Consider the following 27,920-nt stretch of genomic DNA (forward strand, 5'->3'; position numbering starts at 1 on the left):
ATGAACTTCAAGACACCAAAAAGCTACCACACAGGGGGGCGGGTGACGAGGCCCTCCCCCACCCCATCGCGAGCAGAGTCCATGATGGAAGAGCTAGGACTTGACAACAGTAAGTGAATGACTGATCAAACCCTATTCACACTTACAACATAAGAAATTTACTTAAATGGGATTCTCTTGATTTAGATTACTACTAAGGGGAAGGAAATATTCCACATGGGAAGAACTGTTTAGCATGTAGCATGTAGAGGTTGGGGACCTGTCCTGAAAAGTAATCTCATACTGAATAGTTTGGGGTGTGAATGATGTCTCTTTTCCTCATTTTTTCCCAGTATTTGACCAATTTATGAATTATTACATTGAAATTCACGGGGAATATATGTTGCATGAATTTCTGACAGAAATATGAGAGGGTAATGGTTTCTTTGTGTATGCCATCATAGAAAATACACACACACTTCATCCTGAAGAGAAAGGTAAATGACAGTGTGTGACTATAACTGTTACTGAAAATCATATAATGAAATGTTACAGCAGTTAGCTTCTTTCTTTGACACTTGCATTATCCAGACGACTAGCCTTTCCATTTTTCAACTTGTTCAATGAACTCATGGGATATTTCCAGTGTAGTAGATCTGTACAACGATAGAATAATTAGCCCATATTAAGTATCAGCTTTATCCAACCAGCTGTACAAGCTGGGGCTATTGTTACTGATTACCCCTACATTTAGTCACACCCACTCTTTATAACAAGGCAGGCAAGAAAACAACATAGTGTATATCATTAGAGTATAGTGCTGCGTAGCTCAGATATTAACAATGCAAATAGGAGCAAGCAAATTAGGGGAGTAGTATAAGAGAGCATTTAGGAGAGTCATGGAAGAGGTACACACAAATGTGTGTTAAAATCTGGTCATTAAAATGAAAGATGGAAGACATCAAGGTATAAAGATGGATACTGTATAAGCTGTTATTTTCACGAGGGTTTAATTTTCGCAAATTTCGCGAATTACTGTTGGACCACGAATTTAACAACATGCGAAAATATCGCGATATGCTGAGGTAATAGTGTGCACTTACATGTATGTTAGCATTGGTGTCTATTCGCGAAAACAACGTCTCGCAAAAATGTCCATGATCTCCTCATTCGCGAAAATATCTGTACGCGAAAATAACAGCTTATACAGTGATATATGGATGAATATGTAGATAGATGGATAGATAGATGTATACACCAGTTGATAGCTGAATTAATTGCTATAGGTAGATGAATAATAGAATGATGATATGATGGATAGATGTCATGGGTGTAGATCCATCGATCTAGAGAGACCCTAGTACAACTGTGTGGTACCATTCTTCCATCATCAATCAATTTTAGGATTAGAGATTAGCATTCAGTTATTTTTACGTACAGATATATGTGGGAATGAGGCAGTCACAGACATTTTGGCGAGATGTTGTTTTTGTGATTTGATGCCAAGACTAACAAAAGTGCACTGATGCCTGTCCGCAATAATTTTGTGTGCTGTTAAATTCACGGCTCAATAGTGATTTTCAAAATTCACAAAAATTAAACCCTCGCAAAAATAACAGCTTTTACATTGCCAGGTATATGTTGGTGTATGTTCATAGAGAATTAGAAAAGCAAGTAGAAAATGATAAGTCACTGAGAATAACTGGGTGTCCATGAAAATCATATTGACACATTAGTATTGAAAGGATGTGCAACTGTTACTAGGAAACTGAAAAATGTGGGCACTACAAACAAAGTGATCACATTCCAAAAATGCCATCATATTCTTGTAGACCCACTCCTGGAGGCAGTTTACACTATAGTATTTATGCCCATTCTGCTGCCAGTAATTGTTAATTTGCAATTTATGACTGAGGACCAACTTCCATTTATAGATAAACATATTATAGGGTTCACAGAGCAAGTTGATAAAGAGTAAGAGGGAGAGAGAGATAGAGGAGAGAAAGAAGAGGCAGTTTTGCCAGGAATAGCTCAACAGACAGTAACAAGCCCATCAAGCACGCCTGTGGTCATGAATAAAGGACTATTGTTGGTCCCTTCCCCACGGAGCCTCATAACACTTTCATTTACACCCAGCCCTGAAGACCCTGCATTTGTGTCCAGACACTTTCTTGCGCTCCCAGTCTGCAAAGACCTTCCTTTATCATGCTAACAATAGATGCTCTCTTCTAAGTGCTCCTTCAGCAGCTATAAGAGGAAACTGAAGAAGCCTGTACAAGTTTGTACATGTACTTTGGTTGAATGAGCAGCCAGACTTCAGACAGGGTCTGGCCTTCTTGGAAAATATAGTACATCTTGTCATGGCTTGGAACTGTCAAGCCTGGTATGACCTCTAACATAATATGTACAATTTCCTTAAAAGTGTATTGTATTTGAATGATTGAGTATATATGTTTACAGTCTTGTAACTCCCATCTGTATTCATGGTAGATGGATGTGAGCCATAAAAAGCAATCCAAAATCACTAGTAATTTCTGCATAAAATCCAATGATCTCAGTGTGAATTATGTCAGAGGATGTCTAATTAAGTAGTACAAACAAGATCTAAAACAGTATATTTTCAGTTCCGACCTGTGGAAAGTGACAGGCTCTCAGTCAAGAGAAGTTGAAAGACATTCAAGAGACATTTCTCACATTGAATTACCAAACAAAAATGAAAGTTTTAATAGATCTGCAATGTAATGTGCTACATTTTTGTAGGTCTGACAGAATAAAAAAAAACACACACAACAACATTACAGTTCGACCTCGATTATCCGGCCATGTTGGGACCGGCGCTCATCCGTATAAGCAAATTGGCCGGATATGGGAGACACAATGTTAATGTATCATGCCGTCCAAGCTGCCGTCCCAGTGCACTGGCAGCTAGGCAGGTAGCGTACCCTGCAACAGTGGTGTAATCTATGCTAGCCTGCGCAAAATTGTAGTCCTGATAGATCATGACTGCTTACTTTTACGATGATAATGTGGTGTGAATTTATATGTTAGTTCTGTCGGGAATATTGTAGGTAAATTGTGTGAGTTTTGTAGAAATTTTAATTGAGTTTAAAGTCACTATTTTTTCTCAATTTTTGGATGAAAAAGAGGTCCTTCACTGCATGAACGCGACCGGATAATAGAGATTTCCGGATAAAAGGAGGCCGGATAATCGAGGTCAAACTGTACTAGTCTCCTGATTAGGCCATTTACTCTGTAAGACTTAAAAAAAAAGAAAAACAGAAAAACAAAAGTAATAAATTTGCAAGAGACACAGAAAACATGAAAAAAGCCTTTTGAGTGAATATCAAACTAAAAGCTGACATTGAGATCAGAATTATTTGCAAAATTATCTAATTACAAAACTTATTACCTAAAATTTATACACAGGGCTCATTGTGTTTCTGCCTATGGTGTAACTATTAGCAGAATTCAGTGCTCTGAGATAGGCAGCCAGTGTTCAATGATCTAATTTGCAACAGCTGTATTTACAGTATCTATTGATTTTCTGCCTGCTTCTGACGTTATTTAAAAAAAAAAGACATGATTAGTATTACAATTATTTTGTGAGTGTATGACTCATTGCCTGAATTGTATTGTTGTCATTCTGCCACCCAAGGAGCCATTGTACAGTTTGTACTACATTACTTTATTTTGTATTATTGCTTTCTCTAAAGTAGATGTGAAATACCTTCTTGTATACTCTGTAACACTTCCCTGATTAAACAAGGAAGAATTATATTCTTCACAAAAAAAAAAAATCAGATATTTTTATTAGAGAAATAGATTCATGTATGATCACCAAATATGCTTTGCAGTACCACCAAAATGACTGAAGATTGAATAAGATGAGGCCTACATGTACATTTTGATGTTAATAGAGTCAAAATAAATGATTTTGAGGCAGAGAAAAAGACACAACATGCATCAGTGCAACATACATCCATGTACTACTCTAACGTTGTAAACAGTAAAAGAAGGCAAGATTTACTTACTCAGATATGAAGTACTCCATCTGGGCCCCATTTCATAAAGGATGTTAGGATAACAACTTTTGCTGGAATTGCAATTTCCCAGAGCAACAGCCAATCAGGAAGCTGGATTCTTGTCATTACCATGACAATTGCCATTCCAGCAAGAGTTGCTATCATATCAACTTTTTATGAAATGGGGCCCTGATCTCAGTATAAAGTGATCATTTAAGTACATTATAAAGCATATCCTCTCCCTCTGACATTTTAGATACCCTGAAGATCGTAATACTAATGAACAAGTTCTCTTATCTCCCGATAATTCTCAAATGTCGATGATCCTATTCTGCCTGTCCAATTTGTGGTACGATTGAAGAGGCACAATTTTACTGCATTCACAGCATTGTTTCTTCTTGTTCTTGGAAGCATTTCATCCCCCATAATGCCAATAAACAGCTAAACACTTAATCACAAGCAGTTCATGGCCATGCACCAAAAATCAATACACAGATACCAATGATGAATGCGTAGCGTTCACTTTGAATGGCAGCTGCATGCTCGCAACTGCTCTAGCGTGGTGTGCATTATTCATGAAAATTCCACCCAAGCAGCTCTCTGATCAAGAAGAGTAGAAAATATATGCTGTTTATGGGATGCTGAGCAAACATCAATTCCCCGGGATATTCCAAACTGTTTACTTCAAGCGATCAGAAGATATCTAGGAGTTTGAAGGTGGAAATGGATCCAGAGTAATGGAGCAATGAAGTATTTGTCGAGGAGACGTCTGCTCCCGGGGAGTTCGACCATGAGAGTCTGAGAGATGACGCACATCCAGGGTGCTTCATTTACATAGATGAGATTATAATCAGATGCCGTCTCCCCTCTCGCTTACTCTCTCCCTGTGCGTCAGGTGACCTCCTTAGTGACGAGGACGGAAATAGCAGCGATGGGAGCGAGGACTCGGCAGATGGCGATGTCGGAGGCAAAAAAGGTGGGATTCTCCTCCTTTTTCTCTCACTCTTTTTGTGGTCAGTGAATGTTTTTGTGTGGCTGGATGAGTGTGTAATGAGGATAGTGTCTCTACAAGGGGATATTATGCCAATTATGGTGCTGTTCGACTAGAACTGGCATGATGAAGAATTCTTTGCAGATGTGAGCAGCCACACTCGTTTTCTGTCTGCCATTGCTGCAATGTTGCTTTAGGAGTCTCTGTTATAGCTCTCACTACAAACCAAATATTTCTATGTGTGTTCTTGAGAGCATTCTGTTATAAAATAAGTACCTTAGCATGCCAATGTACATTGTATGAAGTCCAGAATAAGTTGCCTTTATACATGGTAAATTGAATGCATGATTGTATTTTTTCCCCTCCAGTTTTGCTGCATTTAATTGATTTCACACTATAGTGGAATAGTGAGATATTGCAGAGGACACATACATTGTACTTATGTACATGGTTGGGCAAAGCATATACACAGTACAAGTACACATGTAGTTGCAGTATTGAAATTAATGTTCCATTGAGAGGAGAAGAAAGTGTTATTCATGAGTTCATATTGGTGTGTATACTTGTATTTTAAACAAAAGAAAAAATGATTTAGATATTGAATGTGATTTTCCATAGCAACAATATGAATCTCACACCAGAATATGGTTGATTGGCATGTTCTTTTTGTGCTTGCCATATTAATATGATGGCCAGATCCTGGGTCATGCAACCTGGACGTATACAACATGGCGAGAATATGTACATGTATGATATTCAGCAAACTTGAAAGTGAGGGTTTTCTGTATGTTTGTGCCTGTGTGTACATGTGTATATTAAATGTTTTAAAGGTGTAAACATACTGTACATATGTGTGATTTATGGTGTATGAGTGCATATGTTTATATACTGTAACGCAAAAGAATTTGTGTGTGCACTTGTATACATGTGTGTGACTGTGTACACACAACTCGGGGATGAGAGGAAAGGGATTCATCCAACAGTGCATCATTGATGAAAGTCCTTGGTATGAGAAGAATCTTAGTGAAAGAAATATCAGCTGGGGATATGTTATACCATCTAACCGTCAATGAGGTCTGGACTGTCAATTTGTGGACGTCATAATTTCGGGACTGTGAGGGCACTGTGACGGAAACTGTTGTACCTTGTCTTTTGAGCAGAGTTAGCATTAAAGAGGTCTTCTATAGCTATAATATTGCTTCCAAATCACTGTTGGGATTTTGAAAACAACTGAGCCAAAATGTATGTCATTTACATTTTAAACAACATATTCATAAATGCCCATTGATAATCTATACCCACATATGAAATCCAATGATTATTGAGGAAAACTTTATTGTTAAAGTCTGCGAGTTATCAAACAGTATATGGTTCATTATATTTATGTGTCAATATTTAAAAATGTGTTATATTTTAGATGTGAACAGGGCTGGAAAAAAAAGATTAGCTAACCCCTTATGTATTAAAGCAGATGATACCAATGGTTCTACGATACAGAGAGAAATACCCTGTTCACATATTTTATAACTCGTGCACCTGGCCTTGCAAGTTGCTGTATGGTTGTGATGCTTTGTCTGCTGCTGTATACAGCAATTAAGAGTGTTTGTATGCTGGCAAGCCTTGTTAGTTCCTAATGATCAGGCATGCATGCATGTAGTCGACATGTGGCTTGTCACATTTTCACCAGCTGTCAGATCTAGCCTCGTCCCCAGTCTCCGGATTGTTTTTGTCATTTTGGAAGTGTAATGCCACCCCATGTTCTGGGGTCCATTTCATCATGAAAGTCATATAAGAGACTTTTTTGTTCATATAAGACACACTTATAAGAGACCCCGTGAAATGAATTTTACTTCTCTTTGAAAGTCTCTCATAGCTACATGATGAGCGACTATGGCCATTCTGAGATTTATGTACAGACTTTTATGTGCTGACTTCATGAAATGGACCCCTGGTTAATTTCACATCAGATGTTTATGTAGTTCAAACAACCGAAACAGTGGAAGTATTAAATACTGAGAGGAATGTACATTGTAGTTATGTACGGAATCCCTACGAGGCACATATGAGTTACACGATTGTACCTACTTGATTTCATGAAACATTCTGATATTGGGCACAATTATAACCATGGTAATCCAATGAGCTTATAGAATCATGACCTCACAAGTTGCCCTTTGGCTTGCATACAGTGAATCTTTGTTCCAACTTTCTTTGGAAATGAAATAATGCACCATTATAAACTGTCTCAGCCATTTCAAAACCGATTTTCATCGAATAAACTTTTGATACCCCTTAGAACTGCATGCTCTTTGACATCTCATAGAGTGGTTTCTGAATATCTCGCAAAATGTTAAAAGCTAAATCCTCACCTCGACCAGAATTGTACACACCCTTTAAACAATTCAAATGGTTACTGATATCACTGTTTTATGAAAACATATGAAACTTCAAATTATGTAGCTTTTCTCTTTTATAGCCAATTGTGATACAAAACTATAATTTCACCGTAATGTTTGTTTGATATTTCATCTCTATCAAATTTCAGCTGGAAATAGTTTCACCTATGATATAAATAGAGCACTAGCAAATATCAGGATGCCAGGTGAAATTTCTTTTTTGAGATGAATGTTTTTACCCCCCCCCCCCAGTTCAGCTGTTTCATGCCATGCAGACTAAAAAGAGGGGAGGTACATGTATAGATAAGTGCATAGAGTCTGGTACCAAGGCTAAGTCAGTTAATCACATGACTACTCATCTGAGGAATGGAATGTTAATTTACATTTTCCTCCCAATCTTATGAAGCCTTTGAACTCTAGATTGAGAACTGTCCCATCATATAAAATGCTAAATTATGGTTTGTATTTTGGCATGTGTACTCCGGCATTCCAGCACTCAATAAGGGTAAAATATACTCTCTTTTTTAAAATGACTTTCCTTAAAAACACAAACAGAGCATTCAATTTTAGACATATGAGAATGCATTGTTATTAATTTGTTTGATTTTTTAAATGTACTTTTATTATCACTTTTTGTGCATTTTGTGTACTTTGAGCATACACAGAACTAAAAGGGTCTTGTTTGGGGTTATGCTTGATTGTTCATTTTAATCAGTTAGCAGAATAAAGGAGAAGTTGTAGTAAACAAACGCACTAGTCTGTATCTGAAAATGCACAATGATTGAATTGGTGAGCATATGGGTCATGTGCACTGAGCAGAAATTCAAACGGTTTCTGTATAGTGAAATGTTTGATTATGTATGCATGCTTTGAATTTGTGTGAACAATAGAAACATTGTCAAGATTTCATGAGAACTAGCAGCTCCCCAGTACTGCACTGCTACCCGGACACAAAATGATAAGCTTATTCTTCATAAAAATGAATGTATTTGAAACATATTGTATTCTCTCTATTCACAAGTGTTGTGCTGTTTTTATTGAAAAAAACAAAGTTGTTTTTTTTCCCCCTTTGAATGCGCCTCTTGAACAATCACATCGCTTATTGTCTGGGGCTCTCAACACAATTGCTTTAGAGTAAAAACAAAACAAAACAAAACAGGATCTTGGAGTGGCATTTTCACACTTGCCCAGTCAAGTGGAACTGCATTTGGGTTCAAATTGTGGTCACATAGTACAAGGCAACTTTGGACAATGGGAAATACAACTGTAATGACATCACAGTTAAAACTCCAGAAGGGTTACATATTTTACAGGAAAATCACTCTCCATGTAGGATCTGATGTTCTGAACAAGTCTTTTATCCCAATTTCTTCCACAAATCTTAAGGAATTGAAAAAGCAGTGGCAATCAGCAAGATGAAGGAATTCTCATGTATGTTGTTCTTTTATTTCTTTCCCACATTTTCCTGTGTGCACGTGTGAATAACAACTAAAATATTAATTGTTGAGAATATTACGTGCTGTCATATGTATTACTTCTGCACCTGTGTGTACATTATGTTTTTGTTTGTGTGTTTGTGTGTGTGTGTGTGTGTGTGTGTAAGGGGTTGTCGTTGTTTCCCAGAGGTAAATAACCAATTTTATGTTTCAGATATCAATAATTTATATGTATGAGAAGGGGGGGGGGGGGGGGGTGTTCTTTCAGGAGTATTACCATAGATCTTCAGTAGATATGCTTTCAAGTACTATTACTTCTAAAATGTGTGTGTGTGTGTGTGTGTGTGTGTGTTTGTGTTAAAGTGTGTATTGTTTTCCTAAGAGTTGGTTTTGCTTTAATCTGATGCCCTTACTGAACCTATTGAATTTTAACAAAGCACCTGTGTATTGTGAATTCCACAGATCAATGCTGCACTTGTAATTCCACTGTCATCCCATCTGGATTGATGGGAGGGTTTTGAAGTGCTTATTGATTTTATTGATTGATTTTATTTTTGTGTTGTTGCTTTTCCTGACTAATGGCTACATTCCAGGCAATCCAATAGTGTTTTACTTCATCTATTGTGTAATGCACCTGTGAGGATGAGCACTCTACTCTTGCTGTGTGTACTGTATGTCTGTGTTCTATTAAAAGTACAGAAGTATTTACATGTACAAGGGACATTGTATAAGGGACCTTTATGAAACATTTCTTGGTGCTTATCCAGCTCATGGACTCAAAGATATGCCATGATTGACCACTATTTATTACTAGGTAAAATTATCCACCCACATCAACATACTTAGGAAATATAAAAGTGTGTACTCCAATTTGTTTATCACAAATCATAATTTCTTTTATGCAGTATTCTATCTTGGTTGGTTATGAGTTTGCCACAGAATCCATGATCATAGATTATAATAGGTATCACATTTTACATTTGATGTCTGACTAGAGATAGTCTAGTATCAACATTTGAAATAATGCTTTTGTTTTGGTATTGGAAGTAGCAAATTGATCAGAAACTGAGCATTACCTTGCAGTGCTGCTTTTACAGTGGTCCTTTTAACTGTACCACTACCTCTTTCACACTGAGTTCCTTAGATCAAGGTCAATTCATACCTAATAGAATGTGGTCATTCTGCTCAGCTCTAAGACTGCTGTTGGCTATTAAGTGGTATTTTACGTAACTGAAAATAATGCTTTGTTGTTGTTTTTTAATCAAATAATCAGGTATTTTTTTAATGTTTTCTCACACAACTATGTAGGCCTACCAGTTTGTACTAAATTGAAACAGAATAAGAGATGCAAATTAAAGAATCTTTTCCTGACTATTCATACCAAAACAAGCATGCAAGAATTCATAAAACAAGGAATCTGAAAGCAAAACTGAAGAAAAAATCCTGTCGATATAATTGTTGAAATTGTGCTATGTACTGGCTTTCTCAACCTTGCCTACATAGATGCAGTATACTATAAAACCAGAAATTTTTGTGTGCATGAAACTTTCTTGAAGATAAACATAAGTAAAATGCATGCAAAGTCTTTGTCTATGCAATGTATTGCATGCCAGTGGCAATTTGCTAAAGTTTCATCATCCGAAAAAAGGCTGTTGCCTCCCACTTACTAATGTTTCTGCTTCTACAGTACATTTGATTTTGGGAGTCTTTTCTCCAGTAGCTTTCCAAAATTGAACTTGGGACCTAAAGTTTCCAGCAAGCAGTCACTAAAAGATATCATCAAAGTAGTGAGCTTATTTGGAAATAGTAATTCACCAAAGATCTTCATCAAAATTTGTGCAAATCAATAGAATGAATTATGTCTTTTTGTTTGAACAAGCCTATTTGCCATACCTTAGAAGATTTGTGTCTTTGGTTTGTGGTGGTACAAATGTAAATTGATCTGTTTGTTCACACATTGACAATTATAATGTTTTATGTGTAAGCCTATCCCTCACTTGAAAGAGAGAGCCAATTTTGTAGTATTTTGAGAAATATCACTGAGAATATACTCACATGTAGCTGGGATTGTTCTCTGGTGAGGATGTTTTGAGAAGATTCCTAGCAACATTTGTTCTGCTGAAAGAATGGCAGTGTATTATTCATTCCTGACTTTTCAATGCATGGCTGACTTGTCAAAAGTGAAACCTGTACCATATTTATTCAGTCAGGACCACATGCACAGCCCAATCCCTTTTGTTGATTTAGACACCTATGGAGTGCATGTTTGAAATGATCATATTCTGTATCAATGCCAATAACCTTTTTTAAAGGCAGCTGGCTTGTCTGGCCAACTTGACATCCTGTAGCGACCTGCTTAAACACTCACTGCAAGCCTCTATAACTCTCTACTCTATAATGTGCAGTGTTCTAATGTTGGTTGTGTAACATAGTAAAGAAAGTCAGTGCCAATGTTTCTTGATTTCGTCTGCACTCCAAATCTTGCAGCAATGGTGTCGGCGGCAAACGTGCACGCCCTACGCAGAGAACTAGAAGAGGTACACTTGCAGCGTGACGAGCTCTTACTCAAAGTCAAGGTGAGACATTACGAAAAAGAGAGGTAGATATATATGAGGAGTTGTTTTTCCCACAGTGGTACTGATGTGAAATGATTCTTTTGTGGACCACAGACATTCATCCCCATTTCATGTAATGTACTGACTGCTGTAGGAATTAGTCATCAGAAATACCTGCTGTTTGTGATATGTTCATGTCACTGTCTTGTGGTATTCTTCATTGTATAAGGGTTAATTTATAAAAACAATGCATTGTGTTGTTCCCCTTGTATGATTAACATGAATAGGTTTCACTTGAAGGCTTATGAGCAATGCTTAGTACTGGAATCATTACCTCCGACCAAGGGGGAGGTTAAATGTTTTCGTTACCGTTGGTTTGTCTGTGTGCAAAATAACTCGAAAAGTAGTAAACGGATTTGGAACTTACAGGAAAGGTTGAGAATGACACAAGTAACAAATGATTAAGTTTTGGTAGTAATCAGGAAATATTTATGGATTTTATGAAGGATTTTCGGTATTTTGCCATGTAGGGTCAATGAACTTGGGAGTTCAAGCTGCAAATTTTTGAGGTTTTCATGCGCACACTAAAGTGCGTGCCCTAGTTTGTACTGGGGAGAGGCACGCCGCGCATTTGGAGTTTATGACATAAAGGCTTCTGTATTGGGAAATCTGGAGATTTGTCAGTGGGTGGAAATCACTGATCTCTATGGAAGAGCAAGATCACGATGGAAAGTAGCTGTTTTGCGGAGGTCTGCGCTCTCAGAGTGCTTTTCTAGTTCATCATTTCCCTATTTTAATTATGTTGCCAGCCTGTGTAGCTGAATGTGTATCAGTACAAAGTGATTTTACAAAGTGATTACAAAGTGAATTGAAAGCCAACAAGTTGGATATTGATTCTATTTCCATTGTAGGCAACAATATCCCTCTGTTGCAATCTGATTGTTTTGTTTGACTCTCACATGGTTTATGTTTGATCAAATCACCAACATTTCTTAATCACCTACTGGATTGTTCTTCTGAAGGACTGTAAAGCTATTGGTCCTATAGTCATTTTCTTGAGATGAACAATACACTTCTCCCTGATGATCACTTAAAGCCATTCTTTAACATTGGGAGCAGTGATTCAAATGTTTTTTGAATTATCACATTTGATGCATAATGTATAGTTCAGTTTTATCACAAAACACCCTACCATACAAAGATTTTGCAATGAACTCGCAAACATAAGGAGATACCACTAATTTTCTCAATAAACCATTACAGTGACAGTTTGTTCTAGGAACAGTTTTTAATAAAGCTATTGTTCACGTTTTGTATATTTAATAGTAATTAAAAGATAATAATGATTAACATTTTCATGTTGATTATTTTCATCCCTAACTCACCTACTGTAATTTTCGCGGTGTTGAAATTTTCGCCCATTTTGCGCAACCAGAAACTAGCGCGAAAATAAAAGCATAAAAAAATATTTTTGCTTACCATATGTTCCTGTGTGGGACGTCTTGATTCTGCGGAATTAAAAATGTGAAACTCTTCTTACCCGGCCAAGCGTGAAAAATTAGTCATGCGAAAATATCCACTTTTACAGTATTTTGAAGCACTTAAGCTGGTTTTTTTTTTTTTTTTTTTTTTCATCTGCAAATGTTAGCAAGTGGCATCAAAGTAAACCCAAACTCATCCAATACCCCAAACTTTGGCCCGCCCAGAATTTCAGAGAGAGCTCCCAGAAGTACCGATCCAGCTATGAGAAGGAGAAGGCCAGCAAGTGGCAACAGATCAAGATCCTGCGCAAATCTCACGAGCTGCACATGCAGGAGAAGCGGCAGCTGGTAGAGAACCTCCAGGACATCATCAATGACCAGGAGGCCAGGATCCTGGAGGTGGAGGCAGCGGCAAACGGTAAGCCTTGTCTCCAATTTGAGTTGAGTTGAGTTGAGTAATTGAGTTGAGTTGTGTGGAGTGGAGCAAAAGTGGAATAGAGGGGGTGGCATTGCGATGAGTTGAGTGAGAGTGGGGTGGGAATGAGGTGCGTTGAATTGAGTCGAGTTGAGATGTGAGTTGAGTTCAGTTTAGTTGAGTTTAGTTGAGGTGAGTTGAGTTGATTTATTATTTGTGCTTGGCAAAATGAAAAACAACCTGTAGTTACATAATTGTCGCTGGCTGCAGCATCAAGAAAACATTGCTGCAAAAAAAAAAAGAGAGAAACATGCACACACACACACACACACACACACACACACACACACACACACAATACCACTTGTAGTCGGTGAGTGTCACATATGAGCCAGTACAAGTAGACTATTTGGTGTGACAGTACAACCAGATATTAAGTGCAGCTCGGTGCCATCTAAGAAGTGACATCAACAACACCAATATCAAAGCAGTGAAGTGACGCATGTAAAGGTAACTGGATAGTATATTTCCAGGCAATATGTCAAGGAGATTATATGGTTTGATGTCTATCAAAGGTTCATTGCACAGTCAGTCAGGCGAGGCAGATGAGAATGAATGAACTGAGATGAAGAGATCAGATGCAGATACAGGCACAGCTGTCTTCACTATCTAGCTAGTCAGGTACGCTATATGATGTGGCAATTGATTAAAGAAGTGACTAGGAAATGACATACAAATGCCACTCCAGTAGCATGCGCAGTATGAGTAATACGAAAATAGATTTAAAAGAAAATGAGGGAAGGAATTCAAGGAATGGAAGAAGGGTGTGAGGTTGAGATGAACAGATCAGTAAGATACAGCTGTGTTACACTTACTACTCAATCGTCATCATGAATGTCATTTCTATTAACTGCATCATCAATATCATTATTGTCATTGTCATCAGCATAATTTTTATCGCAGCTGTTGATCAATCTATTGATCAATCCTAAACTGCTCCTGTCATTGCCACCGCAGGTACAAGCATCCCGTCGACTCCGTCCCCAAGCATCTCAAAGCGACTCGAGCAACTCATCAATGCCCTAGAGCAGGTCCAGACCCAGATGGCAGAGGCGAGGGAGAAGCAACTCATGGCGGAGGAGGCCCTGCAGGAGATGCAGCAGCGACAGCAGCAGCAGCAGCAGCAGAACGGCCACCTGGACCGGGGAGGGGACGCCCTCGACTCCTACCACATCCTGGGAGGAGACGGGGCCGACCCCAAGGGTGGGACTAACAACAATGAAGCGGGGCTTAGACAGCAGCTGGAGGATGCTAACCAGATGATCAAACAACTACGAGATGAGCAAGTGAGTATGGATGTAGAAGATCCAGTAGAGTCCTATAAAACTCCAGTCAGTTTGTACTCCAGTCAATGACATTGTGTTTCTTGTTTGTTGGTGATTTTTCTTTTTCTTTCAGCTTTGGTTTCTCATTATGTGGGACAAATTTCATCTCTTTCATAAATGAAAAGACACTAAAAAAAATTTTGGTGTGAAATATGTATGTCATAAGTGTTGTTAAGGTCCTAGTGTTATTTTTACTTGTGATTACCTAGTCTCCTACACAGACCATATTTATATCACCTTCCCAACCCCCCCCCCCCCAACACCCAAGGTGCCAAGCTTATTGCTTGCTTGATGCTAGCAAAATTGCTAGCATTGAAAAGGCAAGTTATTTTCATTTTCAATTTGCTTTGTATTTTGGCTTTTAGGCTGGCAATTTTTTCATAATATGATTCATTCCATGCCACTGTAATGGCATTATTTCAATATTTCTTGTTGTATACGCACTTGAACCTTTTCCTCTTCTCTTCATTCATTGTAAATCCTAGTCTTGTCCTGTGATGTAATTTTATTTTGCAAAACTCGCACAAAGGGAAATGCCCTCACGCTAGACCTCTTCTCTCTCTCTCTTTCTCTTTGTCTCCCTCTTTCTTGTTCTTGTATCCTCGAGAATGCAGCCTCAAGTGAAATGGCCCCTCCAAACGGTATTTTAACATGCAGATTGAAACACTTCCTTTTCCCCCTGATGAATTGTTTGTCCATTTTCTTTTTCTTTTCCTTTTTTTTGCTCTGGCAGAGACAGCTGAGCGGTGTGACTGACTATGAGAAGGAGGTAGAGCAGTTGAAGGAAGAGGTGGGAAAGCTGAAGGAGGACTGCTCCAGGCACAAGAAGGAGGCCCTGCACCAGGAGCAGGTCCGACGGCGGGAGTCCAAGTCACTGAAGGTGAGGAGGAGGAGGAGGAAGAATGTGGGGGGGGGGGGGGAGGTGGGGTGGGAGGTGGGGATCGAGCCCTCACATGATTTGTGGTATGAATGAGACCTGACTAACAGAGTGTTGTGTCTGCTGTACACTGTATCTAAACTTAGTTTGTGTGCATTTATGTGTGTGTTCACTGTATGTGCTGGGTGTATTTCTGTAATGATGTGTTTGCAAGGATATGTGTTTGTAAGTGTACATGTTTTTGTATCTTTGTTTATTTTTGGGTGTGGATGTGTTTATGTGTGTGTGTGGGGGGTTGTCTGTGTTCTTGTATGTTGATGTGTTTTTGTATGTATGTATGTGTGTATATGTGCTCAGATGCGTACATTATTTGTGTGTGTGCTAGCATGGTCAGTCAACAGGAAAATTGGTGCCATCATTGGGTGTTCATACACTTGTAACTTACTTTTTCAGCCTGGGATATTTGTTGACATCTATTAAAGTCATTGCATATTTGCCACATGTACAGGGAGTGTTAGTCCTTACTTTAAACACCAGTGAGGAAGAGTGTGGGTTACCGGTAATCTTTTGTGTCCTTTTAACAAAGGGTATGTCCCCGACTGGGCTTTTAAAGCTGCTTTATTTCCTTCACCTCTGCCGCTCTTCCTAACACCTCAGAGATGGTATTTTCATTGGATTTTTAGGGGGATCAAACTAAGCAAAAGGGCTCTCTGCAGTAATTCTCAGTATACACTCAATGGGGACCACATGTGCCAGTAAGAGGCAGTGGAAGCCTAAATCCTTTGAAACCAGGAATTGCCACAATACATGAACCCCATCTCAACATTTGAGTCATCTGGGGTAGAGAAGCCTACTCACCCTAATCCTGTCATTGTCCCGTTGAACAAAGCACTCAATGCCATGTGAAAGTCTTCTCAACAATCCACTGTGCAGTGGTACTGACCCAATGTGCCTTTCCACAAGCCACTTTGCCCCACTTGCACTTAACAGTTTGTTCATCGAACCATGCAAGTCCTGTCCCCCAACCCATGGAAACTGCATTAAATGATGCCTCGACTGCATGGTTGATGAAATTTGTGTAAAGTCCCCAATGCCTCCCAAGGATCCAATGTAGGCGATGATAAATTGCACCATCACATATTGGGGAAACCTGCCAAAATGCCGTTCATTATTTCATGGAATTTGAGTACCCTGCATTTCATATTAGAAATAGTTATGCGATGTGTAGATGTGCATATATTAATGTATTTCTGCGTGGTATTCTGTGATCATATGTTAATTGGCCAAATTTTAGTAATGGATTTCAAGACCTGCTGTAGCAAAAATAAAACAAGTAAACTAGGATAGTGGACATGCCTGTGATGATAGAAAAAAATGAAAGATAATAATAATAATGATAACGTGTTTCTGACCTGACATCACTTGAAATCAAAAGCACAAAAGTATATCTTTGATCAGAAATGATACTTTGCTCAGTGTGGATGACATTCATGAAGGAAATGCAAAGTAGGCGTGACGGTTAAGCCACAAAAAAGGGAAATTCACTAAGCTCGCTGACCAATTCTGCACTGCATCTCAAAAGGTCTTTCTCCTGTATGTTCTTGGATTTTCAGCAATCTGAACAGGAGCGCCAACAACTTCAGAAGCAGGTGATGAAACTTGAGGCAGAGATAGCCAGCAAGACCAAGGAACTCGAAGCATTGTCGGCCAGCCAAGCCGAAGCAAAGAACCTCACAGCAGGTAAAAATTTACACCTACTCCATGCCAGACGACATACTGTATACACCATGTATTTTGTGTGTCGAGTGAAAACATAAAAATTGAATTCAAAGCTTTTCCTTTTAGCCATGTGACTGTGCTTGTTTTGCTCAATGCATTGTAGAAATGAGTAGCATAAGGCAAAGGTGTAAATGACACCTGAAATGTGAAATAATCATAAGGACTCTGTTATCTCTGTACTTGAGTGTATCTCTGCGTCTTTTTTCCATTGGTAATGACTAGGGCTAAATGAAGATGTCGAGCGACAGAAAGCAGAGGCGCGAAAGAAGATCCGTGAGCTGGAATCCCAGCTAGCGGAGAAGTCGGCACAGATCGCTCAGCTGGAGGCCTACCGGGATAAGGCTGGGATCTTGGAGGAGGAGGTGTCAAGACTCAACTCAGAGCTGCTGGAGAGCAGACAGACGTCAGAGTCAGCCATTCTCAGCAGTAAGGAGACCTACGAGCATGAGATCAAGGTATTAAACCACTGACTACCCTATACCTAAGATACCACAATTTGATGTGTGTGGAAACTATGCATCAGCTTACAGTCAAATACTGTATTTCATTGGTTAAAGTAGATGAAGGAATATGTAATGGGTTAAGCTGATCAAATCTTAATTTTTGACTACGTTTAAGTAAATCAGAAGGCTTTAAAGAGGTTTGAGTTGATCTTCACCCTCAGATAAAACAAGGTAAAAGTCATTTGAGATTTGCTACTTAGTGTTTCACATAACCATGATATCTCCAATTGAAATCCAAACACCAGCGCACATGAAAGAGTGAGTATATGATTCAGCAGTGTCACATGATTTTGCTGTTATGTGCCTTTATTTGCCTTTTGGAGAACAGAGCAATAATATCATGTATCCGTGAGCAATGTGCTATGCTTCCGTCCAAACCCCAACAGAAACTCCAGTCGGCCAACAAGTCCAACAGCAAGCTGATCAAACAGCTGGAGGAGAGACTAGCCAAGGAGTCTGAGAAGCTCCTTGAGTCTGCCAACAGACAGCTCCAGGTACAGGAATCTCTTGAGGAGGAGCTCACCGAGAAGAAGAAGCAGCTGGAGAAAATGCGCGCTGACTACGAGGAGCTGAAGGCCAACCCAGAGGTGAGAGGTCGTCACTTGTATCATCCCGCCTGACGTACAGCTTTGTGATCTGATTAAGCCGTGCTTTGTGACCATGGCCCACTGGTGGGCTACGATGTCAGCAAAAAATAGACTAGAAAAGATTCATATTTCATATAACTGTCGACCTCGAAAAATTTGTAGGAGTGGGCCTCGGGTTTAAAAAGGTTGAGAAGCATGGTGATAAGGCATGGAATCGTATGCGATTATGTCTGCTACATGATCATTCCGTAGCTGCTCAGAGAATGAACAGTTTTGCGAGATTTATCTGCCCATCCTTTCTTTTTCATGACATGTGGGGCAAGTTTCTCTCTTTGAGAATGTGACATTTTGTTGTTTTGCAGCCAGCAGATAGGCCCTGTCAGAGATAAGAAAAAAGTGATACATGTAGACTCAAATGTCAGTGCATATTATTTCAGTGTATAGACTATGCAGATTCAAGATAATGCTCCGGAGGGCAATGATTAGCAAGTTTTCTAAGAAGAACACACAGTGTAGGAAACATTAGAAGATGTCATTAATTACAGGCAGCTATGTCATGGTTGGATTTTGCTGGTGTATCGGTTGTTTTTTCCTGCCTTTTTCATTTGGAAATTTTCTCATGGGTTGAATGAATTTTATGTCCCTTTTTATTCTGCAACGAAAAAATCCATCCTTGTAAAATGCAGTTGTCCCCGTTGTTGGGATTTAGTTTTGAAAATTTATTAGTATATGTAAATCTCTGAAAGTCAAAGAGCAAAAGCAAATAGACAAGAGAAAACATTTCTTTGTTGGCCAGATCAAAGAAGTGACCAAGACGGTGGAAGTGGAGTCAGAGGAAGCCAAGAGGGCGCTGTTGCAGTTCAAGCTTCAAAATAACAAGCTGAAGAAGGACCTTGGGGAGCTGACGGGGGTACACAAAGACACTGAGAAGCAACTGGAAGAGTCTAAGACTGAGGTGGATTCACTTGTACAGAAGGTATTGGTTGTCACTCTTGACTGTGGTCTGATCTCATTTATGTTCATTATCCAGGATCTAGTTTTCACTCTTACAGAATCCAGGATCCCATTTCATAAATGATGGTAGGAGAGCAACTCTTGCTAAAATGGCAACTTCCCATAGCAACAGCCAATCAGGAAGCTGGATTCTTGTCATTACCGTGACAATTTGCCATTCCAGCAAGAGTTGCTATCATATCAACTTTTTATGAAATTGGGCACAGGACTCTGAACTCTTAATGAGTCCAGGGTCCCATTTCATAAAAGATGTACGTTAGGATACCTACTCTTGCTAAAATCATAGCAACCTCTCGTAGCAACAACCAATCAGAAAGCAGGAATCTTGTCATTACTGTGACACTTCTTGTTGCAGCCAGAGTTGCTGTCGTAGCAACTTTAATGAAATGGGGTTGAGATTTAAATTGTCCTGTGATGGATATAGAAAAGGAATGTGTGGAGTGGTTAAAAAACAGACTGGATGGGTTGAGACGTCACAATACTAGTTTCAAAGCCTGTTTGAGAAAATGCTTCAATATTGTATTAAATGGAAGATGCCTGTGGCATTCAGAGAGGCTACTTGTTCACACACACACTCTAACACAGAATATTTGCAACAGCTTCATTCAGTGAACTTATTGATTTGAAGGTTGTCATACTGATGTTAACCATCACCCAGAGATGATGATGATTACAAATTAAATCCACATGTTATGAACTACCATATTGATGGAAGGATGATGCATTGGAGGGTTGTTGTTTTTTCTCCCACCTCTCACAGCTGGAGGAGCGGGAGCAGGAGATGGCGGAGGTGCAGCAGCAGATGGAGGAGGAGATCCGGGTGCTGGAGGACACCAAGGAGGAGGAGCTGAGGCAGACCAGGGAAGAGGCGGAGCAACGCAGCAGCTTCCTCTTGCAGAAGTACACGGCCATGCGCACCCGCTTCCAGCAGCTGCGGCCAGGTCTGCTCATGATAGCAGAGGAGTACCAGCAACTGCGCTCCATGTGCAGCCAGTTCCCCACCATGCTCAGTCAGGCCATTGAGGACACCAAGAGGGAGGTGAGGAGAGTTGGGGAATGGAGGAAGGGGAAAGGGGGGGGGGGGGAGGGAAAGATTTGAATTTTATATAACTTTGTTGTCCCCCCCCCTTGTAGAAATCTGTTTTTTATCCTTGTGAAGGATGTTAGTTTCATGGCAGGTGGGCTTCTATGAGGAAGAGGGCAAAATAGTCTAGCAATATGGAGTGTTAGTCAATTATGGCATATTCTTTCATTGAAATGCAGCCTACAAAAGCCAGCTAATGATGGTAGCATAGGCTATATGTTGCAGACGGGGCTGTGAATTGGGAAAGGTGGTTTCGAATATGATATCACTTTTTCTTTTCTTTTTTTAATATGACGGAAATGGAAATTCAAGAAGCAAGTCAAGCATGATATTCAGACGTATACTGTGAATTTGCACTATTGGGAGAAGTAGTGATTATTTGCAGGTCATTATCATATAGTATATCCAGAGTCTTTTCTTTTTTATTGATAGTGAGGAAAGAAAAGGCACTAAATGACAGGCAATTGTAGAGAAAAGGACTAGCTGTACTATGTAGCAGCATTAGCATCAAAGTCACCCTCAAATGTCATCATTTCAATCTTCATGCTCTTTGTTAGATTGGTGCCAAGCTCTCTAAGGTTGCCAAGCACAACGAAGAACTCCACAAGAAGTACCAGCGCGAGCTGGCCCTGCGCAAGAAGTACCACAACGAGCTCATCGACCTCAAGGGCAACATCCGCGTCTTCGCCCGCGTCCGGCCCCTCATCAAGGAGGATGGGAGCGGCATCGCCGCCAAGCCGGTGGTGACCTTCGACGAGGATGACGACGGCCTGCTGAACCTGACCAACAAGGGGCGACTGTCCACCTTCGAGGTGGACAAGGTCTTTGACATGTCCTCCACCCAGGATCAGGTGAGCAGCATAGCATGCCAAGATTGTAGCTCTGTGATGCCTCTATATGATGTCCTATGATGATATGTGCACTCTATTAAGTCTTCACGTCTTTGCTGTCAATGGCACGTACTTGTGCTCTTGAAGCTAAAAAAAAAAAAAAAAGATGTTATGGCTTCTTTCATTATGGAGCTCCTCATTCTTTTTTCATGATGTGAACATATAGTACAGGTCTTTTGTTGTTTGTCAGTGGGGATGTCATTGTTAATTTTACAAATATAATTGTATAATTTTTGGAAAGTTAATGTGTAAGCAGTCATTGACATCCACAAGCTGTCTACTCTTTATCATCAGCTGTAACCCATACACCCAGTCATTAGTGATGCACAGGTGTTTGTTGAGGATATTGCACATCAATAGGCTGCATAGGAGTTATGCTATAGGGAGCAACACCAATGTTATTCAGGCATTCACACAATTTTTCCCCCCTAACATCTCTTTCTCTCCCAATATCACCAGGTCTTCAATGAGGTCCAGCCTCTCATCATCTCCAGCATTGACGGCTACAATGTCTGCATCTTTGCCTACGGCCAGACTGGATCTGGGAAGACATTCACTATGCAGGTAATGCAAAACTGATATGCAGATATATGATGCTTTGATTCAGAGAGTCTGAAAATGTCATTTTCAATAAGTAAATTTTCAACTCTGAAAAATAAAAGTTACTTTCAGCTACTGTAAAAGTGGATATTTTCGCGCGACTAATTTTTCACGCTCAGCCGGATAAGAAGAGTTTCGCGTGTTTTTAATTCCGCGGTATCAAGACATCAACTACAGGAACATATGGCAAGCAAAAATATTTGCATGCTTTTTTTTCGCGCTAGTTTCTGATTGCACGAAATGCGCGAAAATTTCAGCACCACAAAAATTTCTACTTTTACAGTAAATAGATGTGATGCTGACCTTGACCTCTGATGTTGTCCTTCAGCACCAACATTCACCCTTTGCTCCCAATGCCAGGGTGAAGAGTGAGAGTAAATCTCAATATTTTTGGGCTGACTTTGACATTTGTGATCACACCTGTGGTGTATGAAACTAAGAAGAGGAGACAAACTATCAAACTGTCTAAGTATGTCCTATTAAAGGACAATGGTGAGAGAGATGGGGATGGGTGGAAAAACAGAGGAGATTGGGAGAGGAATTAAGGGAGTGAAGGAGGATGGGGAGGGGTAGGGGTTGGTGGGGAAGACTTTGAGCATGCCACATTTTAATTTCAAAGATACCATGCCTAATCATTCGCGTCTAATGTTTCTCGCATTTCTCCCAGGGCCCAGCTAAGAATCCAGGCATCAATCCAAGGGCACTCCACCTCCTGTTTGATGAGACCGCTGCCCGCTCGGACTTCACCTTCTCCATCACCGTCTCCGTCATGGAGATCTATAATGAGATGCTGAGGTACTCTTTGTTCTCCCCCTCTTGAAATCTTCACAAAGAAAAGCCCCACTCTCATGTTAAAACTTGAAAGTTTCATCAAAATTTTGCCAAAGAGTATGAAAGTCTTGGAATTATTTATTTTCATATGATTTTGTGACTGGTAACAGAGCATCATTACACAAAACATATATTACTGTATTTACAGGCATTTGGGAAAGTTTAGTGTCATGTATTACATAGGCAAGCATCCGTGGGCGGGTTGGGGAGGGGGGAGATGGGTGGGGGTGGCACCTTGGGTGATATCCCAAAAGATATCACGATATCACAATCACAAAACACAAAATGAGCTTAGATTATGATGTTATTGCTTCCTGAATGTCCCATTTTCTCACACTCAAACTTTCAATGTATTTCCTCTGTGAAAGAAATTGAGATATAAATCATGGTTGTTGTTTTTTTTTTCATAGTTGGATAGATTCAGTGTTGATAAGTTTGATGAAGGAGGAATTATGGTTGCTAAATCATTCACAGAGATGACTGAGCTTGATGATATTGTCAGTGGGCAAGGAAACTTGAAGTTTCAACAAAAGCGTATGCTAATGCAGATAGATAAGGAAACCTCCATTGACGTTGTCATACATCATTTGAAGCCTTGTGCTGTGTTACTAGGACTACCATCGTTATTTGTGCCATTACAGAGATCTGTTGAGCAGCGACCCAACCAACAAGCTGGATGTGAAGATGTCAACAGAGGGAGGTCTTTATGTACCTGGACTAACAGAGGTGGAGGTTTCCTCGGTGGACGACATCAATGAGGCAAGTCTCTGCCTTGAAGAAGACTACTCTAAAACCAGAAATTTTTTGCGTACATGAAAACTTTCATGCATTTTGTGAGGAGCAACAATTTGGTAAGAATGCACAGCAAAGCTTTTGTCTTCAGAATATATTGAATGCCAGTAGAGGTGTGATGAGAATTATCTGACCTTAGAAAGCCCATGGTAGTAGACGCATGCTAGCCAGTCCAATTTAAAGGTTGGTTGAAGCTCTAATATATAATATATATATATATTTTTTTTTTAATAGATATAAGGTGAATTGTTAATTTGGAATGAAATATAATGATGTTTTTACCATTTCCAATTCTGCAGGTTTTTGCTACTGGCCATAAAAATCGCTCCACAGCCTGTACTGACATGAATGAACACAGCTCGCGGTCACACGCCTTGCTCTGTGTCAACATCATTGGGACCAACAAAGCTACTAAAAAGCGATCAGTTGGTAAGTGCCATGTGATGTTTCATGCTCTACGTTTCTATATATATTTGAGACTTTGAAATTTGATTTAGAATTTAAAATTCAGTTCTTCGCATACATTTGACAACTTGTGCAGTCTTCAAGAGTATGCTTCGGAAGTAGGTTTTTCTTTTTTATGCCTCCGCCAATGAAGTGGCCGGAGGCATTATGTTTTCGGGTCGTCCGTCCGTCCGTACGTCCGTACTTCCGTACGTCCGTACGTCCGTACTTCCGTACGTCCGTACGTCCGTCCGTCCCGTTTTGTTTTTGTCGATATCTCAAGAACCGTGTGGTGGTTTTGCATCAAACTTGGTATGAGGGTATATCCTTGGGGGATGATACTTTGTGTGGATTTTAGGGTCACAGGGTCAAAGGTCAAAGGTCACAGGTTATTTTGTGAAAAAAAAAAATTGAAATTTCATGTTTTTCTCCATATCTCGCAAATGGTTCAAGGTATCTTCATGGAACTTAGTATATATGCTTGTACCGATGGGCAGTGATTATCTAGGGAAGTTGGGGGTCATGGGTCAAAGGTCAGGGGTCAAAGGTCAAGGTCAACTCCTCAAAATATAACTACTTTCCTTATATTTATGCAGTGCCTGAAGGATTTTTTTAAAACTTGATGTATGCATGTATAACCCAATATATATTCTGTGGGAAGTTTCTTGCCAAAAGGTCAAAGGTCAAAAGGTCAAAGGTCAAGTGAAAGTGCTAAATTGCACTTTTTCCTCCATATCTCAAAAATAACTCAAGGTATTGTCATGAAACTTACATATTTATGCATGTTCTACCTAACAGTGATTCTCTTTGGAACTGTGGGGTCAAAGGTCAAAGGCCAGGTTTCGATAATACTATTTTACCATTTGATACTGAAATTATACTTTTTCTCAATACCTTGAAAATTACTCAATGCATAAACTTGTAAAAGGGTCAAAAGTCAAGTGAAAATCATCAGTTCCCCCAAATACCTGCACTCTTGATGTTTTAATCATTCATCCAATTGAACCTAGTTCTAGGAAAGTGAACATTCAGCACATTTGTGGCAAACCTGTCATTTTAATATTTTGCCAATTGTGTGAAACTGTCATCACACATTGTCAAGACATTGTACTATAGACCTATTAGGAGAACCATGTATTATGGCGGAGGCATACACCAGTCGCCGTAGCGACATTTCTAGTTCTTTCTTTCTTTTTTAAATGAAAGGTTTCAATTTATTTCAAATAGAAGCAGGAAGCATTTACAATGAGGGGGCTTCTATGTTTATCAAAACCTGGATTTGGGAGGCATGCCTTTGGTATCGGAATGGTTGCCAATTCCAGTAGGAACAAGTGAAAGAAAATGTGTGTTACTCAACAGACTTAAAGTGTATTTAACAGTAGTGAATGAAGAGATGATCTTACTGTTTGAATGTTATTTTCTTGTCACAGTGCTAAAAAGGAGAAATCTTTAAAATTATATATCATGCAAATGTACTTCAGCTTGGTTTGAGTCAAATCTGGAATCCAAAATTGCTTAGCCAAAAAAGTAATATGAAAGCATTCCTGAAGTGTATGTGATATGTGAGTTGAAAATCTAGTTTGATATATCCAGCTGTATTAAAAGAGTGAAATCTTTGTAAAGTATTAGCATGTGACACCGTTCGTAGACAGAGATTACTGTTTAAGCTGTTATTTTCGCGTACAGATATTTTCGCGAATGAGAAGGTCAGGGACATTTTCACGATTTTGACACGGACGCTATCGTAAGTGCACTAGTGCCTGTAAGGTCAAGATATTTTCGTGTGTTGGCGGTCCAACAGTGATTTGCAAAATTCGTGAAAATTAAACCCTCGCGAAAATAACAACTTATACAGTATTCAATCTATTGAATTATTGTGTAAGACTAGCAGATCAGCCTAGCTGCATATGCAATGAATTGATAGTTATTGGGGTCTCTTTAAAATTGAAAATGGAATAGTAGTACCCTTGTTTACATATGAATGATAATCCAGGGCCAAAGGTACAACATGTCTGCAAGACTTATGTTTTGCTTCCATTCACCTCCCCAGGGAAACTAAACCTGGTTGATCTGGCTGGCTCAGAGCGGGTCAACAAATCGGGGTCTGGCACTGACCAGCAGAGGCTGAAAGAGGCCCAGTCCATCAACAAGTCCCTGTCGGCCCTGGGCGATGTGATCCAGGCCCTGCGGTCCAAGCAGGGCCACATCCCATACCGCAATTCCAAGCTGACCTACCTCCTCCAGGAGTCACTCGGTAAATCCTCCAGCTGAATCCAATCCAGCTGAGAAAATTCTTCGTATAATTCACTGCTGTTTAGCTTCTTTTCTTCCTAGAAGAAAAGATATAAAAGTTCCAACATGCTGTGTGTAAACCAAGCAATTGAGAGCAGATAAAACACTTGATAAAGACCAATTCTTCAAAAACTATGAGGCAATTTCATAACACCAGATATGATTTGCATGTGGAGTTGGACGTGATATCAATACTGTATGGAGCATGCATATGTTCTGTGGTGATATCCCCGTTTCTTTGGGATATCACCGTATCTCTGAATGTGTGACTCTATGAAAGCTATATCCATGTTTTTATTATTGCTATTATTTGGTTGTGTGGTATGTTTGATTTCACTCTATGGACTTTGTGATCTTTCATGTGGCGTGGAGTTGCACTTTAACGCAACATTTATTATTTCCTCCCCCTCCCGGAATGCTTCAATCTCTGTGTAGGTGGTGACAGCAAGACACTGATGGTGGTCCAAGTCTCCCCCGTGGCCAAGAACTCTGGGGAGTCCCACTGCAGCCTCAGCTTCGCCCAGAGGGTGCGCAGTGTGGAGCTGGGTGCCGCCTCCAAGCGCACTGACAGCGCCGAGGTGGCGGCTCTCAAGGACCGACTCTCCCAGTATGAGGTGAGGACGTGATCCATAATCCGTGCTCTGTGCGACCACCGAGCAATCACTGTAAATTTTGATATATATGCGCAATACAATAGATGTTTTGCACTGAGTAGCTCAAAAACATATTAGCAGGTGCTTCAAATTCATGCTGCACAATTGCTTACTCATATATTTTCATGCAATTTACCAAAAAAAAAAAAAAAAAAAAGACTCCCTGCAATAAAATTGATGTGTTGTCTGATCCATTCCAATGCACGGCTTGCACAGAAACTACTAGCATACCAGTATACACGTGCGTTTAAACGATTACTACTACTAACTAGGGCACAAGAGCACACAAACACACACACATACTCGTACCAGGGAGGCATCACTAAAGTAGCACACAATTTTCAGCCCATTCAAAATGTACAGAGAAAATCATGAAGATATTTTTCAGGATTATAGAATTCATATCAGCCAAATGAAGCGCAAAATATGTGAAAAGTAATGAAACCATGTCCTTACTTTAAATAAAACTGACATGCCAATGTGAAAATAATAATGTCTTTCTCAGCAGTTCCCTTCATTATAAAGATTTGCATTTTGTTAGTACATGTATGTTTCTTTAATGCACAGTTTGCAGGTGAAAAAGGACCAGTAAATCAGTTTTGCAATCAATTATTACTCTCGAGTGTACCATGATCTGAAATGGCCTATAATTTCTGTGATTTCACCTTTGCAGGATGTTCCAACTTCGGCAAGCTACTCCTCGCCAGCCAGATCAAAGACACCCACGTCCAAGTCATCTCGTCCGACTCCCAGGCGGTGATAAAAGGAAAAAAATCCCCCTCCCCAAACAAAAACAACAAAAAAATAGATTGACTGATTTGCCAAGTCCCAAGTATTCGTGTACCCAGTACTCTTAACAATTCCTTCATGTAGGAACAGTATTACCTTGATTATGATGTAATAGACACCAGTAC

The 27,920-nt window shown here is 39.6% G+C and overlaps 1 protein-coding gene across 1 annotated transcript; it reads left to right on the forward strand.

Annotated features, from left to right (window-relative positions):
- LOC140232794 (uncharacterized) lies at positions 1–27,795 on the forward strand. The gene is made up of 19 exons (XM_072312911.1): positions 1–109; positions 4,897–4,977; positions 11,312–11,400; positions 13,086–13,278; positions 14,293–14,621; positions 15,394–15,540; positions 17,151–17,277; positions 17,539–17,771; positions 18,206–18,406; positions 19,203–19,382; positions 20,181–20,459; positions 21,062–21,355; positions 21,854–21,958; positions 22,662–22,789; positions 23,467–23,584; positions 23,917–24,046; positions 26,112–26,315; positions 26,789–26,967; positions 27,680–27,795. Exons 1-19 carry the CDS (start codon positions 1–3, stop codon positions 27,764–27,766), a joined length of 3,213 nt encoding a protein of 1,070 aa, XP_072169012.1. The 3' UTR covers positions 27,767–27,795.
- The last annotated feature ends 125 nt before the right edge of the window (positions 27,796–27,920 follow it).

This window comes from Diadema setosum, chromosome 9, assembly GCF_964275005.1.
Source record: "Diadema setosum chromosome 9, eeDiaSeto1, whole genome shotgun sequence".
In the NCBI taxonomy this organism is placed as follows: Eukaryota; Metazoa; Echinodermata; class Echinoidea; order Diadematoida; family Diadematidae; genus Diadema; species Diadema setosum.